Source organism: Pseudophryne corroboree, chromosome 2 (genome assembly GCF_028390025.1).
Source record: "Pseudophryne corroboree isolate aPseCor3 chromosome 2, aPseCor3.hap2, whole genome shotgun sequence".
Taxonomy (NCBI): Eukaryota; Metazoa; Chordata; class Amphibia; order Anura; family Myobatrachidae; genus Pseudophryne; species Pseudophryne corroboree.
Genome location: NC_086445.1, coordinates 655,526,094 through 655,541,462, shown reverse-complemented (window position 1 = coordinate 655,541,462; position 15,369 = coordinate 655,526,094). Strand labels below are relative to the sequence as shown.

General features: G+C 44.5%; 1 protein-coding gene across 2 annotated transcripts in view; it reads left to right on the top strand.

Moving 5' to 3' along the window:
• The window catches only part of SLC6A17 (solute carrier family 6 member 17), a 296,779-nt gene that overhangs the window by 239,613 nt on the left and 41,797 nt on the right, over positions 1–15,369 (top strand). For both annotated transcript variants that reach the window (XM_063955024.1, XM_063955025.1), the window contains 2 exons: positions 11,787–11,979; positions 14,059–14,251. In XM_063955024.1, the coding sequence (XP_063811094.1) occupies positions 11,787–11,979; positions 14,059–14,251 (386 nt within the window). The remainder of the gene's footprint in view (positions 1–11,786; positions 11,980–14,058; positions 14,252–15,369) is intronic.

The following is a 15,369-nucleotide window of genomic DNA, read 5'->3' as shown; positions in this document are numbered from 1 at the left end:
CGTTTGCGGCATACTGGTACACGCGCAGCGGCGGGACGCTGCGCGTCATGTCTCTCAACAAAAGGGTGCAGAGCGCTGGGGGGGTGGGACTCTGAGGACATGTTTTAAAACTTTACTCTCACTGGCAAAAAGGGTACATACATGTACAGCCGCTGATGTGCCATCCCCAGCCAGTAAAAATATTACATTGCTAAGGCTGAAGGGCGGGGCTTCTCCTCAGACTTGCCAGAACACTCACTGGGTGCCATTTTCTCCTGCAGAAACTCCAGTGTGAAGCTCCTGAACGCTGTTTCTCCTCATGACAATGCTGATACAAGTACAGGGTGTTATAAAAGGGGCAGAGAGTGTTCATTATAATTAGGTCTGTGGGCCTATTATTGGTATATGCGCTGTAAGTGGGTAATATTTCCACAATTCACAAAAAGGCGCAGTGTGTGGACTGGCAAATCCCTCTGTGTCTCTCTGACAGACTTTAGTGTGGGTCTATCCCCAATAGCTCCCCTGTGTGATAGGGGTGTGTGTGTGTGTGTGTGTGTGTGTGTGTGTGTGTGTGTGTGTGCGTGTGTGTGTGTGTGTGCGTTTGTGTGTACAAGTGTGTAACATGTCAGACATTGGGGAGGGTTCTTCCCAGGAACATTTAGATGCACAAGAGGGTAATGTGGTGGCCCTTCCCTCTCAGAAGGAGCTGGAGTGGGTGAGAATGTTGCAAAAGAATGTCAATGCTTGCAAATAAATTCTCTGAGTCTGAACAACAGACTAAATATTGGAGGCAGTCTCTGGAGGATGCACTGTTTACTGACCCCTCCATATCATCCACTCGGGTCCCATCCAGTTCCCAGAAAAGGTCTCTGGCCCAGATAATGCAAGGGGACACAGACACAGATTCCAACTCTGACGTCGACACTGGGGATTGGAGAGGGGTAGACCCCAAATTAACCAAAAATATACAATGTATGATAGTTGCTATAAAGGAAGTGTAGGAGTTTCCTGAAACAACACTGGTCCCAGAGGAAAATTATTATTTTAAATTAAATAAAAAGCAGGTTGTGACTTTTCCTCCTTCAAAGGATTTGAATGCGTTCTTTGAAGAATCCTGGGCTAACCCTGAGAAGAAATGTACCCTTCCCAGAAGGATACATGTAGCGTACCCTTTCCCTGAGGAAGACAGGCACAAATCAGGCTCGCAGGAGCAGAAGTCAACTGCTACTTCTGCTATAACCTCAGCATGACGCTGGGGCTCCCCTGCGGGAGTACGATCGGGTGGGGGTACGTCTACTGTTTTTCAGCCAGGTCTGGATTCACTCAAAACTGGATCCTTGGGTATTACAGATAGTATCCCAAGGGTACAAATTGGAATTTCAAGACCTTCCCCCCATGCCGATTTTTCAAATCAGCCTTACCAGCTTCTGTTCAGGACAGAATAAAGGTGCTGAACGCAATACAGAAATTATGTCAAGACAACGTAATTTCCTTAGTTCCTGTGTCACAACAGGAAAAAGGGTTTTATTCAATCATGTTTGTAGTGCCGAAACCGGATGGCTCGGTCAGACCGATTATAAACCTAAAGACTCTGAACCTCTATTTGAAAAGGTTCAAATTCAAGATGGAATCCCTGAGAGCGGTGATCTCCAGCTTGGAGGAAAAGGAATTTCTGGTGTCAATGGACATCAAAGATGCTTATTTACATGTTCCCATCTACCCTCCGCATCAGGCATACCTGAGGTTTGCGGTGCAGGACTGCCACTACCAGTTCCAAACATTGCCTTTCGGGCTCTCCACGGCTCCGAGAATATTCACCAAGGTGATGACGGAGATGATGGTTCTTCTTCGCAAGAAAGAAGTCAACGTAATCCCATACTTGGACGATCTCCTCATAAATGCGAGATCCAGGGAGAAACTAGTGCAGAACATTGCGCTTTCCCTGACGGTGCTTCAACAGTACGGTTGGATCATAAACCTTCCAAAATTACAATTGAAACCCACAATGAGGTTATCATTTCTGGGAATGATATTGGACACGGAAGCACAGAAAGTATTCCTACCGGTGGAAAAGGCTCTGGAAATCCAGAAGATGGTCAAACATTGAAACCAGCATGCGTATCGATTAATCAATGCATCCGCCTGCTGGGGAAGATGGTAGTGCCTACGAGGCTCTACAACATGGCCAATTCCATGCCAGAGTGTTCCAATGGCACCTACTGGACAAGTGATCAGGATCGCACCTACACATGCACCGGAGGATAATCCTGTCAACAAAAGCCAGACTTTCACTCTTGTGGTGGCTTCAAAGTTCTTACCTCCTGGAGGGACGCAGGTTCGGGATTCAGACTTGGATCCTGGTAACCACAGATGCAAGCCTCCGAGGTTGGGGAGCAGTCACGCAAGGGGAAAGCTTCCAAGGAAGATGGTCAAGTCAAGAAGTACTTCTTCACATAAACATTCTGGAATTGAGAGCTGTGTACAACAGCCTTCATCAAGTGGCACACCTTCTTCACGGTCGTCCCATACAGATCCAGTCAGACAATGTATCGGCAGTAGCTTACATAAACCGTCAGGGCAGAACAAAAAGCAGAGCGGCAATGGCAGAGGTGACAAAAAATTCTCCTCTGGGCAGAAAGACATGCAAAAGCTCTGTCGGCAATTTTCATTCCGGGAGTGGACAACTGGGAAGCAGACTTCCTCAGCAGACTTCCTCCATCCAGGAGAATGGGGCCTCCACCCAGAAGTCTTTGCAGAGGTAGCAGGTCATTGGGGCTGAAAGGATTTGCCCTTATACCTTAACCCTCGATGTGATGGCCTCTTAGACGTCTGGAGTGTAAACTCTTAGCCACAAGGTACATGCACAACACAAGCAGTAAGAATTCACACTGTTTTATTGAATGTTTAACATTGGTATAAAAAGAGAACACATAAGGGTGTAACTGATAAGTGTAAAAGGGCTCATTGGCTTAGGGGTAGGTGCCTGGGTGGGGTACGTAGGGGTGGTTAATACTTGACATAACATAATTGGATATAGCAGTTGCTAGGCAGATGTTATATACGTTGCATCAGACGGAACTTAACAAAGGATCTTTTAGTAACACACAGAAGTAGAAAAAGCAGGTTTCATCTAGTATAGAGCTGACCTTGGATGCCGGACCCACACAAGCCTGGTATCTGTATGAGAGACAAAGGCATCTAACACAGGGCAGCACGCATCCATTGCAAACACATAAGAGTTCATAAAGCATGTTTTAACCCTTCACTAGGGAAATAGAAATATTCACTTTTACACTGTAACTATTATAAGGAAACTGATCATATAAAAAGTAATATGTACAAAGACAGAAGAGGTAACCCTTCAATCCCCTCTTAGAATCATGATTATTATATGACATGATTCTTGAGTGAGGCTCCTTTCTTGTTTCTCCAGTTCTTGAGATATTGGACATAATCGTCGGGTCCCTTACTATCAGAGGAGGTGACAGGACTGGTGGTTATGTCATAATACATCAGGGCCTTATCAATGCCTTTGGAGGTAAGTTTCTTTCCACAGGGAATTATACAATAAACTATAATGCCTACAAGAATTAAAGTTACAAGTATGAATATGCTTATTTGCACAAGAGCCTGTTTCCAATTTTCAAACCACCCAAAATATTGGCTCCATGGGTTATCAATACCTGAATTTTTCTTAAGTTCTATGGATAAGGTTTCTAACTCGTTTATGGCTAAAGTAACCTTACCATTGGGACCAGTGTTGTCAGGAATATATGTACAACAGCCTTCCACCTTACTAATGTAAACACATGTACCGCCTTTTTCTGCTAGGATCATGTCAAGGGCCATTCTATTTTGAAATGTCATTTGGGAAGTGGCTTCTAGCTGTTCAGCTATACCTTTAAGAGCATCTTTGGTATCATTAACAAATCTTTGTTGATTATAATATATATAATTAATCCAGGCTACGTTTTTATTTACAGTTACTATAGGGAACAATGACTCAAAACCCGCAGCCACCTCATCTCTAGCTTTGAACTCATTTGGAACACCTCTTGGGACCCCTATAGCATCAATGTATACGTGGGGGTCAAAGCTACCTCCTGGGAGTGCTCTTTTCTTTCGATTAACAGGAGTATTAGAGGGAGGAGTGGGGTCATCGGTGATCATTAAAAAGGCTGAAAAAACAATTTTCCTGTTCTAGGGGTATATTAAGGGGCACTGTACCTAGGTGGGGCCTAGATTTGCCACAGACATAACAGTTGCTTTTATTGTGTTTGTTATCAGCAAGTTTAGGGAACATGAAATAATCAAGGATATATGTGGCTACGTGTGTATTGGAGGAATTGTACCACAAGGTGGGGACCCCATCTGTTTGTGTGATGTCGACTTCACATATTGTGAGGTGAATGAGGGCCAGTAGGGCTATCGAGATAGTCCCCAGGATAAAGATAGGGGACAGGTTCCTCATCTTCTTCTGTTCTTCTTTCTTCGCTAGGTGGGAGGTCAGGGCTGTCTGCCCCGGTTCGTACCTCACTGGAATCACTTGCTTCCCTCTCTAGGTCTGGTCTAGGAACCTTTTTTACTCGGGATGCATGGATCCAGGCAGGACTTTCCTCTGTCAGGACTGCTGTTCGGGTAACTGCTACGACCTCTGTCTCTGGACCATAGGTGAAGTCTCCTGGGCTCTTGTTCCTGGGGAGCACCTTCACCACGACTCTGTCTCTGACTTTAAAGGGGTGTGTAGGTTCCTGTGGATTCAAAAGGGTTTTTACAAACAACCTCATGTTCAATTTCATTCAGTTTTGTTATCAGGGACCTGACATACTCTTTTCTGATGAGTTCTAGATCTCCTTCCTGTATTACTAGTGGTTTCTTAGCCCAGGGTGTAGGAAAAGGGTCTACCCATTAGTATTTCAAAGGGTGAGTATCCTAGAGTCTTTTGTGGGGTATTCAAGATGCTGGTGTTTAGCTTTATTAGGGTTGTTCCTGAGGCAAGTGATGCATCTGCTAACATACTGGTCCACAAGTGATTTGGCATTAGTAACATAAAAATCATTGGTTAGTAGGAGGAGTGTTGTGGCTTCACCACGGTGACCAACACCACGGCACTGGGCAACGAGCAAAGGGGCACTGGACTGGGGCATACAGGGTTTCCCCTCTTTGCAGATTAATCCTGATTTAGGATTTTTTCTGCAGAATTGGGTAAGTCCAGTCGGAGAGATCAGTATTAGTCGCAGCAGCTTGAAGTTGAGTGAGCAGATGGACGTTGTAAAGGGAGGGACATGCTCTAGTGAGTGCAATGAGTTCTGCAGCTTGCGCGGACTGATAAGGTATTGGTAGGGTTTCCAACACAGTATCAGGGAGGGTGACAATGGCATAGCCAGCCTGGTATGTATTGTCATTGAGCCTACTACAGGAGCCGTCAACAAAAACTATGTCTGCGCCTGGTATGGGAACGGGAGACATGTCAAGTCTGGGAGAAGTTTCAGCTTCAATGGAAGCAGCACAGTCATGTAGGTCGGGTGGTTCATCCTCGGGACCTTTCAAGCCTAAAAGGGCATTGAGAATGGGTGCAGGGCCAGAAGAACTAGCAGTGTACTTGATGGTAAGGGTAGGGTTACTCAAAAGGAGTACTGCATATCCACTAAGGCGTTGTGCTGACATGTGCTGTGTGTGCAAGCCTTTAAGTATTGCCAGGACATCATGTGTGGTGTGGAGTACTGTGATGTGGCCTAAAGTGAGGGTAGTGGCCATTTCTGCAACCATTGCACAGGCTGCCAAAGCCCTGAGGCAGGCAGGCATACCCTGCACAGACACTGGCATGACTTTGGAAAAAAATGCCACGGGGCGCAACTTCCCTCCATGAAACTGTGTGAGCACCCCCGCCATGGTTTTACAATTGTCCCTTGCATATAGATGGAAAGGTAGTACATAATTGGGGAGGCCAAGTGCCGGACTTTTCATCAACATACATTTTAAACTTTCACATGCAGTTAACATTTCTTGTGACCATTGTACAGTTTTAGGTTTGTCCTTCAGTGTGGCTTGTCTCAAAATGTTATCATAATAGGAGCAATCAGAAATCCACTGTCTGCAGTAATTTACCATACCCAGGAAGGACAGTAGTTCCCTCTGGATAGTTGGGGTGACCAGGCCCAATACAGACTGTATGCGTTGTGGACTGACTTTCCTCTCTCCCTGAGTGAGCACAAAACCCAAGTAATCAACATGCTTTTTTACACCATTGCATTTTTATTTTGGACACCTTGTGTCCACATTCACAAAGCCAGTTTAGTAATGAAACACCATCCTCTCGGCAGGCCTCCTCAGTTTTACTACAGAGCAGCAGATCATCTGCATACTGTAGCAGGACTGAACCATGGTGAGGTTGCCAGGGCCCCAATGTGGCCTGGAGACAACAGGTGCGTCAATAATCTGCACCAGGTAAGTTGTTTACCCTCAAAAGAAAAGGCAAAAGTAATTGTGTCTGTGAATCTACAGGTATGCTGAAAAAAAAAAGGCATTCTTCAAATCAATTACAGAGAACGCAGCATCTGCAGGGATTGCAGAAATGAGTGAGTTTACATCTGGAACAATTGGTGCAATTGGGACAATTAACTGATTGATCGCTCTGAGATTCTGTACAAATCTTATACTGCCATCAGCTTTGGCAACAGGGTTCACAGGAGTACAGTATGGTGATACAATATGTCTGAGAATACCCTGTTGTAAGAATTGCTGTATCATGGGGCGGAGACCTTCTATCTTTTCTGGTGAGAGGGGACACTGCATAGGTCAGAACACAAAACACTGGTTGTTGCACCGCTGTCCACTAAAAAGGGAATTTTACTTCCATTTATAATAAGTGGCAGCAGAGGTGAATCTTTACTATGACGGGAGAGTTGAATAAAGGCTGGGATGCCCTCCTCCGGGCCCCGTCAGTGCGCGGGGTCTTTGGAATCTTCCCTGACTGCGGGGTTGGTTCTGTCTGGTGGGGAAATGAGTAAGCTTTCTGAGTTAAGCAAAGGTAAGAGTGTCATCTGTCCAGCAGTCCTTAAACCTTTTCCAAAACGCAGCAACAGACTATGAAGGTTTCTGTTTACAAGCTACAGCGACAGGCAAAAAAGACTTCCTTCATATGTGTATAGCTGCGTCCTTTGCAAGCTTTGCGCAAATAAGATATACAGCCATCGAGGGTAATAGTGGGCTTGGGACAGTGTTTTACTATTATCTAAACTCTGGGTTATTGATGCGTTAGGGATAGAGCTAGTGGACGCACCCTCCAGCAGTGAAGTTGGAGGCGATCCCATTTGGTGTGAAAGGGTTACTGCTGCCAAGAGATTTGTGTCTCTGAGCGCAGGATACATTGGAATGCAAGGGGGGGAGGCGAGAGGGATTTTAAAAGATTTACAGTTCTCTGCAGTTTCGCTTCTGTGCTAAACTGACATTTTTTTTTAAATCTCCATATAGAAAAGGTAATTACTGCCTTCCCGTAGGAATGGGTCCTGTCCTGCTTTCTCTGTCCATCCCGCTAAATTATCCACCCATGGGTTAACTAAATAATACTCTGAGGTAGAGTTACGGGCAACATACATCTTGCATGTCTCACCAGGGAGGGGCGGGGGATATGCAGTTTTTTACTCTGACTAGAGCCCATTGTCAGACAGTAATATAAATCAACAATACAACTTTTAAAAGAAAATTATCTAAAATATACAACACTCTACTTATACATGCATCAGCTAACCAGTTAATTAGTCATTGACAATATCACAATATTATCTGTATAATGAGAACATGAAATCTTTTGACGGGTACGCTTACCTTCGTACAAGATGTCAGAAAAATACAGCGTTTTAGACAGGAAGCAAGAAAAGTGTTTGAGTAAAGATATCTGGCAGACGAAAACTTACCAGCCGTCTGGACCAAATATAAGAACTTATCTCACTACAAACATACAAGAATATAGACGATCAAATCGAGGTATGATCTACGTTACGTATAGACCCCAGGTCTATGTTTAAGTATCCCAGATACTGACGTCTTTGGAGAATTGCGCTTGGACCTCGGTCCTTTCTCAGACGTATCTTTAAGTCCCAGACATTAAAGATTCTATGGTATCCCTGATACCTGTTTTATGCTTTTACATAAAACTTCGTAATATTAAGTCCCGGACTTAAATATTACCTTGTCACGTGTTCCCGGAACACTGACACGGATTCAGCTTCAGTGTATGACCGCAATCCTGTATGGCAAAGACAGACAATAAATTCTCTATTTTTACCATTCAGGGACGATCACTGAATCGCGGACGTAGCCCCCAGCTGAAAGGATTTGCCCTTATACCTTAACCCTCAATGTGATGGCCTCTTAGACGTCTGGAGTGTAAACTCTTAGCCACAAGGTACATGCACAACACAAGCAGTAAGAATTCACACTGTTTTATTGAATGTTTAACATTGGTATAAAAAGAGAACACATAAGGGTGTAACTGATAAGTGTAAAAGGGCTCATTGGCTTAGGGGTAGGTGCCTGGGTGGGGTACGTAGGGGTGGTTAATACTTGACATAACATAATTGGATATAGCAGTTGCTAGGCAGATGTTATATACGTTGCATCAGACGGAACTTAACAAAGGATCTTTTAGTAACACACAGAAGTAGAAAAAGCAGGTTTCATCTAGTATAGAGCTGACCTTGGATGCCGGACCCACACAAGCCTGGTATCTGTATGAGAGACAAAGGCATCTAACACAGGGCAGCACGCATCCATTGCAAACACATAAGAGTTCATAAAGCATGTTTTAACCCTTCACTAGGGAAATAGAAATATTCACTTTTACACTGTAACTATTATAAGGAAACTGATCATATAAAAAGTAATATGTACAAAGACAGAAGAGGTAACCCTTCAGGGGCGTTCCTCAAGTAGATATGATGGCATCACGTCTCAAAAAGAAGCTTCAGAAATATTGTTCCAGGTCGAGAGACCCACAAGCAATAGCAGTAGATGCACTGGTGACCCAGTGGGTGTTTCAGTCAGTGTATCTGTTCCCTCCATTTCCACTAATACCAAAAGTTCTCAAGATCATCAGAAGAACAAGGGTTTGAGCAATTCTCATTGCTCCAGACTGGCCAAGGAGGGCTTGGTATCCAGATCTTCAGGAGTTACTACTGGAAGATCCTTGGCCTCTTCCTCTTCGCGAGGACCTGCTTCAAGACTTACCGTGGCTACATTTGATGGCATTGCTGTTGAGCGCCAGATCCTAGCCCGTAAGGGTATTCCCAATGAAGTCATTCCCACTCTTATTCTGGCCAGGAAAGGGGTGACGTCTAAACATTACCATCGTATTTGGAGAAAATATGTATCTTGGTGTGAATCGAAGAAGTCTCCTGCGGTGGAGTTTCAATTAGGACGTCTTCTCCTATTTCTACAGGCGGGTGTGGATGCTAGTTTGAGATTAGGGTCTATCAAAGTCCAAATTTTCAGCCTTGTCCAATTTCTTTCAGAAACAGTTGGCTTCCCTTCCTGTGGTCCAGACATTTGTGAAAGGGGTTCTGCGCATCCAACCTCCCTTTGTGCCTCCTGCGGCGCCATGGGATCTTAATGTGGTGTTGCAGTTCCTTAAATTGTACTGGTTTGAGCCTCTGCAAGAGGTGGAGTTGAAGTTTCTCACTTGGAAAGTCATCATGCTGGTGGCCTTGGCCTGAGGCAGACGAGTGTCTGAATTAGGGGCTCTGTCACACAAGAGTCCTTATTTGATTTTTCATGAAGATAGAGCTGAACTGCGGACGCGTCAGCATTTTCTTCCAAAGGTTGTGTCTTCTGTCCATATTAACCAACCTGTTGTGGTGCCAGTGGCTTCTGACACCTCAGCCGTTTCAAAGTCCTTGGATGTCGTCAGAGCGTTGAGGACTTATGTTGCAAGAACGGCTCGGATAAGGAAAACAGAATCTTTGTTTGTCCTCTATGACCCCAACAAGATTGGGGGTCCTGCTTCTAAGCAGACTATTGCGCGCTGGATCAGAGGTACCATTCAGCACGCTTATTCCACGGCAGAATTGCCGTTACCGAGTTCAGTAAAGGCCCACTCTACAAGGAAAGTGGGTTCTACCTGGGCGGCTGCCCGGGGTGTCTCGGCGTTGCAAATTTGCAGAGCAGCTACTTGGTCAGGGGCAAACACGTTTGCAAAGTTTTACAGGTTTGACACCTTGGCTGCTGACGACCTTCAGTTTGGTCAGTCAGTTCTGCAGGAACATTAGCACTTTCCCGAGCTTTTGTACATCCCCATGGTACTAAAATGGACCCCAGCATCCTCTAGGACGTAAGAGAAAATAGGATTTTAATTACCTACCGGTAAATCCTTTTCTCGTAGTCCGTAGAGGATGCTGGATGCCCGCCCGGTGCTCATTTTTCCTGCAGAATTACGTTTTGTCTTTTACACAGGTTCTCATGTGTTAAGATATTCACAGCTGTTGCTGTTGCGTTATGCATGCACGTTGGCATGGGTTATGTTGAAGGCCATGTTAGGCGCCATGTTTTGTAAGGTGTGAGCTGGTGTGAATCTCGCTACTAGTTTAATGTAAATTCTTCTCTCAAAGTTGTCCGTCTCCTCGTGCACAGTTCCTATACTGAGGTCTGGAGGAGGGGCATAGATGGAGGAGCCAGTTCACACTGTTGAAAAGTCTTAAAGTGCTGAAGGCTCCTGCGGAACCGTCTATACCCCATGGTACTAAAATGGACCCCAGCATCCTCTACGGACTACGAGAAAAGGATTTATCGTTAGATAATTAAAATCCTATTTTTTTTAAACATACTTCATAATATGTTCGCTTTAATTTCCCTCCGTTCGTCTGCCTGGCAGGAGAAGATGTACATAATAATCATATGATGAGTTCACCATGCCGGTCTTCTGTATTGGGGAGATATAAGGGATAGAGATACAGTAGTTATACCAGGAGGCTAAGCTTGTTCCCATCATAACTGTACCCTGTCTACAATATCATCTGATGCCATTTCATGGAAGAGTGGCAGCATAAGCAGGAGGAGGGAGATAGAATTACTGGCTACACTTCTTCAACCCACACATGCTACTCTTTGCCCCCTGCAACCCCCACATTCATTTACTCCGTCTGTTCAGTAGCGGGGCGCCGCTGTCCTGATGGCGCTGCCGCCGCTTCCAAGGCAAGAGCCGCTACTGGTGCCGTGCGCCTGACGTCATCACACACCGCATGGCATTGTGGGAGCGGCCGCAGACGCTAGAGGTCATAATTGACCTTTAGTGTCTGTGCAGTGTGCGGCGCTATGGGAGAGACGTCATGACGTCTCTCCCATAGATCTGAGGAGCGGCGGCCGGAGACGGAGGACAGCAGCAGCGGTCGGGAAGCAGGAGCGAGGGCTGGTGAGTATTTTTTTTTTTTTGTAAGCGCCGCTACTAGGGGCACAAAAACTGAGGGTACAGCTACAGGAGGCACAGCTACAGGGGCACAGCTACAGGGGGCATAACTGACCACGCCCCTTCCCTATGAAGCCATGCCCCTATTTTTTGCAGCGCACCTTTTTTGCCTATTGGGGGGGGGGGGGGGCGCAAAAGGAAACTTTCGCCCTGGGCACCACAAGGTCTAGAACCGGCCCTGCGTCTGTTGTTACCCTTTTATTTTGCAAAGCAGTACTCTGCTATCTTTGCCCTAGGCCCACAATTGTCCCACTGTGTAATAGTCCAGAGTTGTATAGTAGTGTGCAAGAATAATTCGATTTTGTATTCAGTTCCTTGGTGTAATATTTGCTTTTCTTCCTCTTTATAGTAATGCAGAGAAAATTCTTGGCTATTTGAACTCTCATGTTCTGAGCTTTGATCTTATCCCACCACATGTGAACTTTTCTCACTTGACAACAGCGGATTATACGGAAATGTATCAAGTCATTAAAACTGTGAAAGAAAATCAATTTCAAGATCTCCATCTGGATGCCTGTCTGCTAGAGGATGAATTGAATAAGGTGTTTAGATTTTAGACATCAAATTTTATTGATTAGCTTTGTGGAATTGCAATATTTATCACTTTTTCCTCTGCAGCTAACACAACACAGTGAAACAAGCAACAAATAGCAGTAAGCAGGACTTGTTATATTTACAGAGCATAACGTTACATACTAATTGGGCACACATACGGTGCGATTCTGCCTATAGGCAGATTTGTACTACGCGATTTCCCTTCATCACCCCAGAGCCAAAATCCACACGGTGCGATTTTGGTAGATTGTACACTTTATAGTCAAAACCAACCTGCCTACACAGTCTATTTTTACTTGCGATGCTGACCCCGCGGTGGTGCCCATTGGCATTGCAAGCTGTATACACACGGTGTGATTTGCACTATGGGGGTCATTTTGACCTGACCGTAGCTGTGCTAAATTTAGCACAGTGATCGAGCACAGCTACGATCACTTACACTGACATGCGGGGGGCCACCCAACACAGGGCTAGTCCGCCCCGCATGTCAGGACGCCTCTCCCGGCACAAGTATAAAAGCATTGCACAGCGGCGATGCTTTTGTACTTGAAGAGTAACTCCCAGCCGGCGCAGCTCCTGCAGCTGGCCGGGAGTTACTCGTCGCTGCCCGGGTCGCAGCGGCTGAGTGTGACATCACGCAGCTGCTGCGGCCCGCCCCCGCACGGTCCAGCCACGCCTGCATTGGCCGGACTGCACCCACAAAACGGCAGCCAAACGCCACCATGCCGCCCCCTCCTGCCCAGCGACCGCTTCTGCCTGTCAATCAGGCAGAGGCGATTGCTAGGCAATGACAGCCTTCGGCTGTCAGCCATGCGCTGGCGCACTGCGGCTCTTGCGCATGCGCAGTTCTGACCTGATCGCTTTGCTGCGATGAACTGCAGCGAGCGATCAGGTCAGAATGGCCCCCTATGTTTACTACCAATATGGACTATGTACAGTTGTGCTCATAAGTTTACATACCCTAGCAGAATTTGTGATTTTCTGGCCATTTGTCAGAGAATATGAATGATAACTCACAAACTTTTCTTTCACTCATGATTAGTGATTGGGTGAAGCCATATATTGTCAAACAACTGTGTTTACTCTTTTTAAATCACAATGACAACAGAAACTACCCAAATGACCCTGATCAAAAGTTTACATACCCCAGTTCTTAATACCGTGTATTGTCCCCTTTAACATCAATGACAGCTGGAAGTCTTTTGTGGTAGTTGTGGATGAGGCTCTTTTTTTTCTCAGATGGTAAAGCTGCCCATTCTTCTTGGCAAAAAACCTCCAGTTCCTGTAAATTCTTGTGCTGTCTTGCATGAACTGCACGTTTGAGATCTCCCCTGAGTGGCTCAATGATATTGAAGTCAGGAGACTGAGATGGCCACTCCAGAACCTTCACTTTATTCTGCTGTAGCCAATGACAGGTCGACTTGGCCATGTGTTTTGGATCATTGTCATGTTGGAACGTCCAAGTACGTCCCATGCGCAGCTTCCGGGCTGATGAGTGCAAATTTTCCTCCAGTATTTTCTTTCCAGTGTGTACCAACCATTAGGCACTAAAGTTTCTGTAAATCACTTCCTAAAAATCTTAGATAATTTCAATTCAACTGATGTGACAGCAGTTCATAAGGCAGATTGTTTTATTATTTTTATTATTTTTTTCCCCCAACATTTTTATTGAAGCATCGCATCACAACAAGTAAGATTTTCTTATAATTTGATCTCTAATATGCCAATTTCTAAATAAAGGTGATTTAGAGACCTGTAATAAAGGCGTGCTTCATGTGTATACTGTATATCTACTTTTCCATGGCTTTGCATTGTCAGTAGTTATATGACAAAATAATCATATTGCTTTTTCTCTTTTTGATATATCTAATGCCAGATTATTGCTTAAATGTTAAGTGGAGGCCTGCTGATGTACTTATTCTCAAGAAAATCATTCTGCTGTGAATATTTCAAATGCATAGTCCTTTTGTACTAGCAGGAAATGTATTACTCATTTATATGCAGTGTTAGTATAGATCAGAATATGCACTTACAGTAAATGCTAATTCTAATTTCATGTATCACAGGCAGTACAAGGAACGGGATTGGCATTTATTGCATTCACTGAGGCCATGACTCACTTCCCAGCCTCTCCCTTTTGGTCCGTTATGTTTTTCTTCATGCTGATTAATCTTGGGCTAGGAAGTATGATTGGCACGATGTCTGGTATTATTACTCCTCTCAATGACACATTCAAAGTACGAAAGGAAGTTTTGACTGGTAAGTAGCTCATAGAAATGGTGTACAGAAACATAATTGTGTTTATATGGATCTAAATTATATCCAGAAAGGTTTTACATGTCTAGTGCCTCTTTTTCTGGATTATTATTATTATTATTTTTTAAATCTTTTAAGATATTTAACACATATATCTAAACTACCAATGGTTTCTGAGCCGTTTATGTATTATGTTTACTATTTACTGTCCATACATCTAGCCAGTATCAGGGCATTGGCGAATCAGAGATTTTTAACATGTTCAGTTTCCACAATGAGTTATCATTCATCGATGTCCATTGGTCAGAGCATCAGATCGGCAGAACTGGGAATCATATGGCCTGCATTACTCTTGTATGTGTATAAAAGGCTGAAGTACAGGTTGAAACTATTAGATTATACTGTACATATTGAGAATCTCTACTTTCTCCATTGGCACAGAAAAGGTTACATTAATAAATTTGCACTACTTAATTCATTGTAAGCCAATTCATTTCAGAACTAGGGGGTAATTCCAAGTTGATCGCAGCAGGAATTTTGTTAGCAGTTGGGCAAAATCATGTGCACTGCAGGGGATGCAGATATAATATGTGCAGAGAGAGAGAGAGAGAGAGAGATTTGGGTGTGGTGTGTTCAATCTGCAATCTAAATTGCAGTGTAAAAATAAAGCAGCCAGTATTTACCCTGCACAGAAACAAAATAACCCATCCAAATCTATCTCTCTCTCCACATGTTATATCTGCCTCCCCTGCAGTGCACATGGTTTTGCCCAACTGCTAAAAAATTTCCAGCTGCGATCAACATGGAATTACCCCCTAGGTGGGAAAAAATGGAGCTGAAAACTCCAGGTATAACGAATGATGATGGCACATATGGAACTTCCTATGAGAATCTGCACCTGCAGCTCAAGTCTGCACAGAGAACAAAGATGTACACAAATCCGATATTTATGCAGTTGAGTTCTTATGAGCTGGCTGCACATGTGTCACGATCACACTGCTCACATGCTAAGGTACCTTAGGGATACTGCCCGCAGTAAGGTTCTATTTGTGAATTGACTTGACAGTCAGGGACTGTCTGGAAACAGTTAGAGGGAGTAGGGGCAAAATTGCAAGCGCATC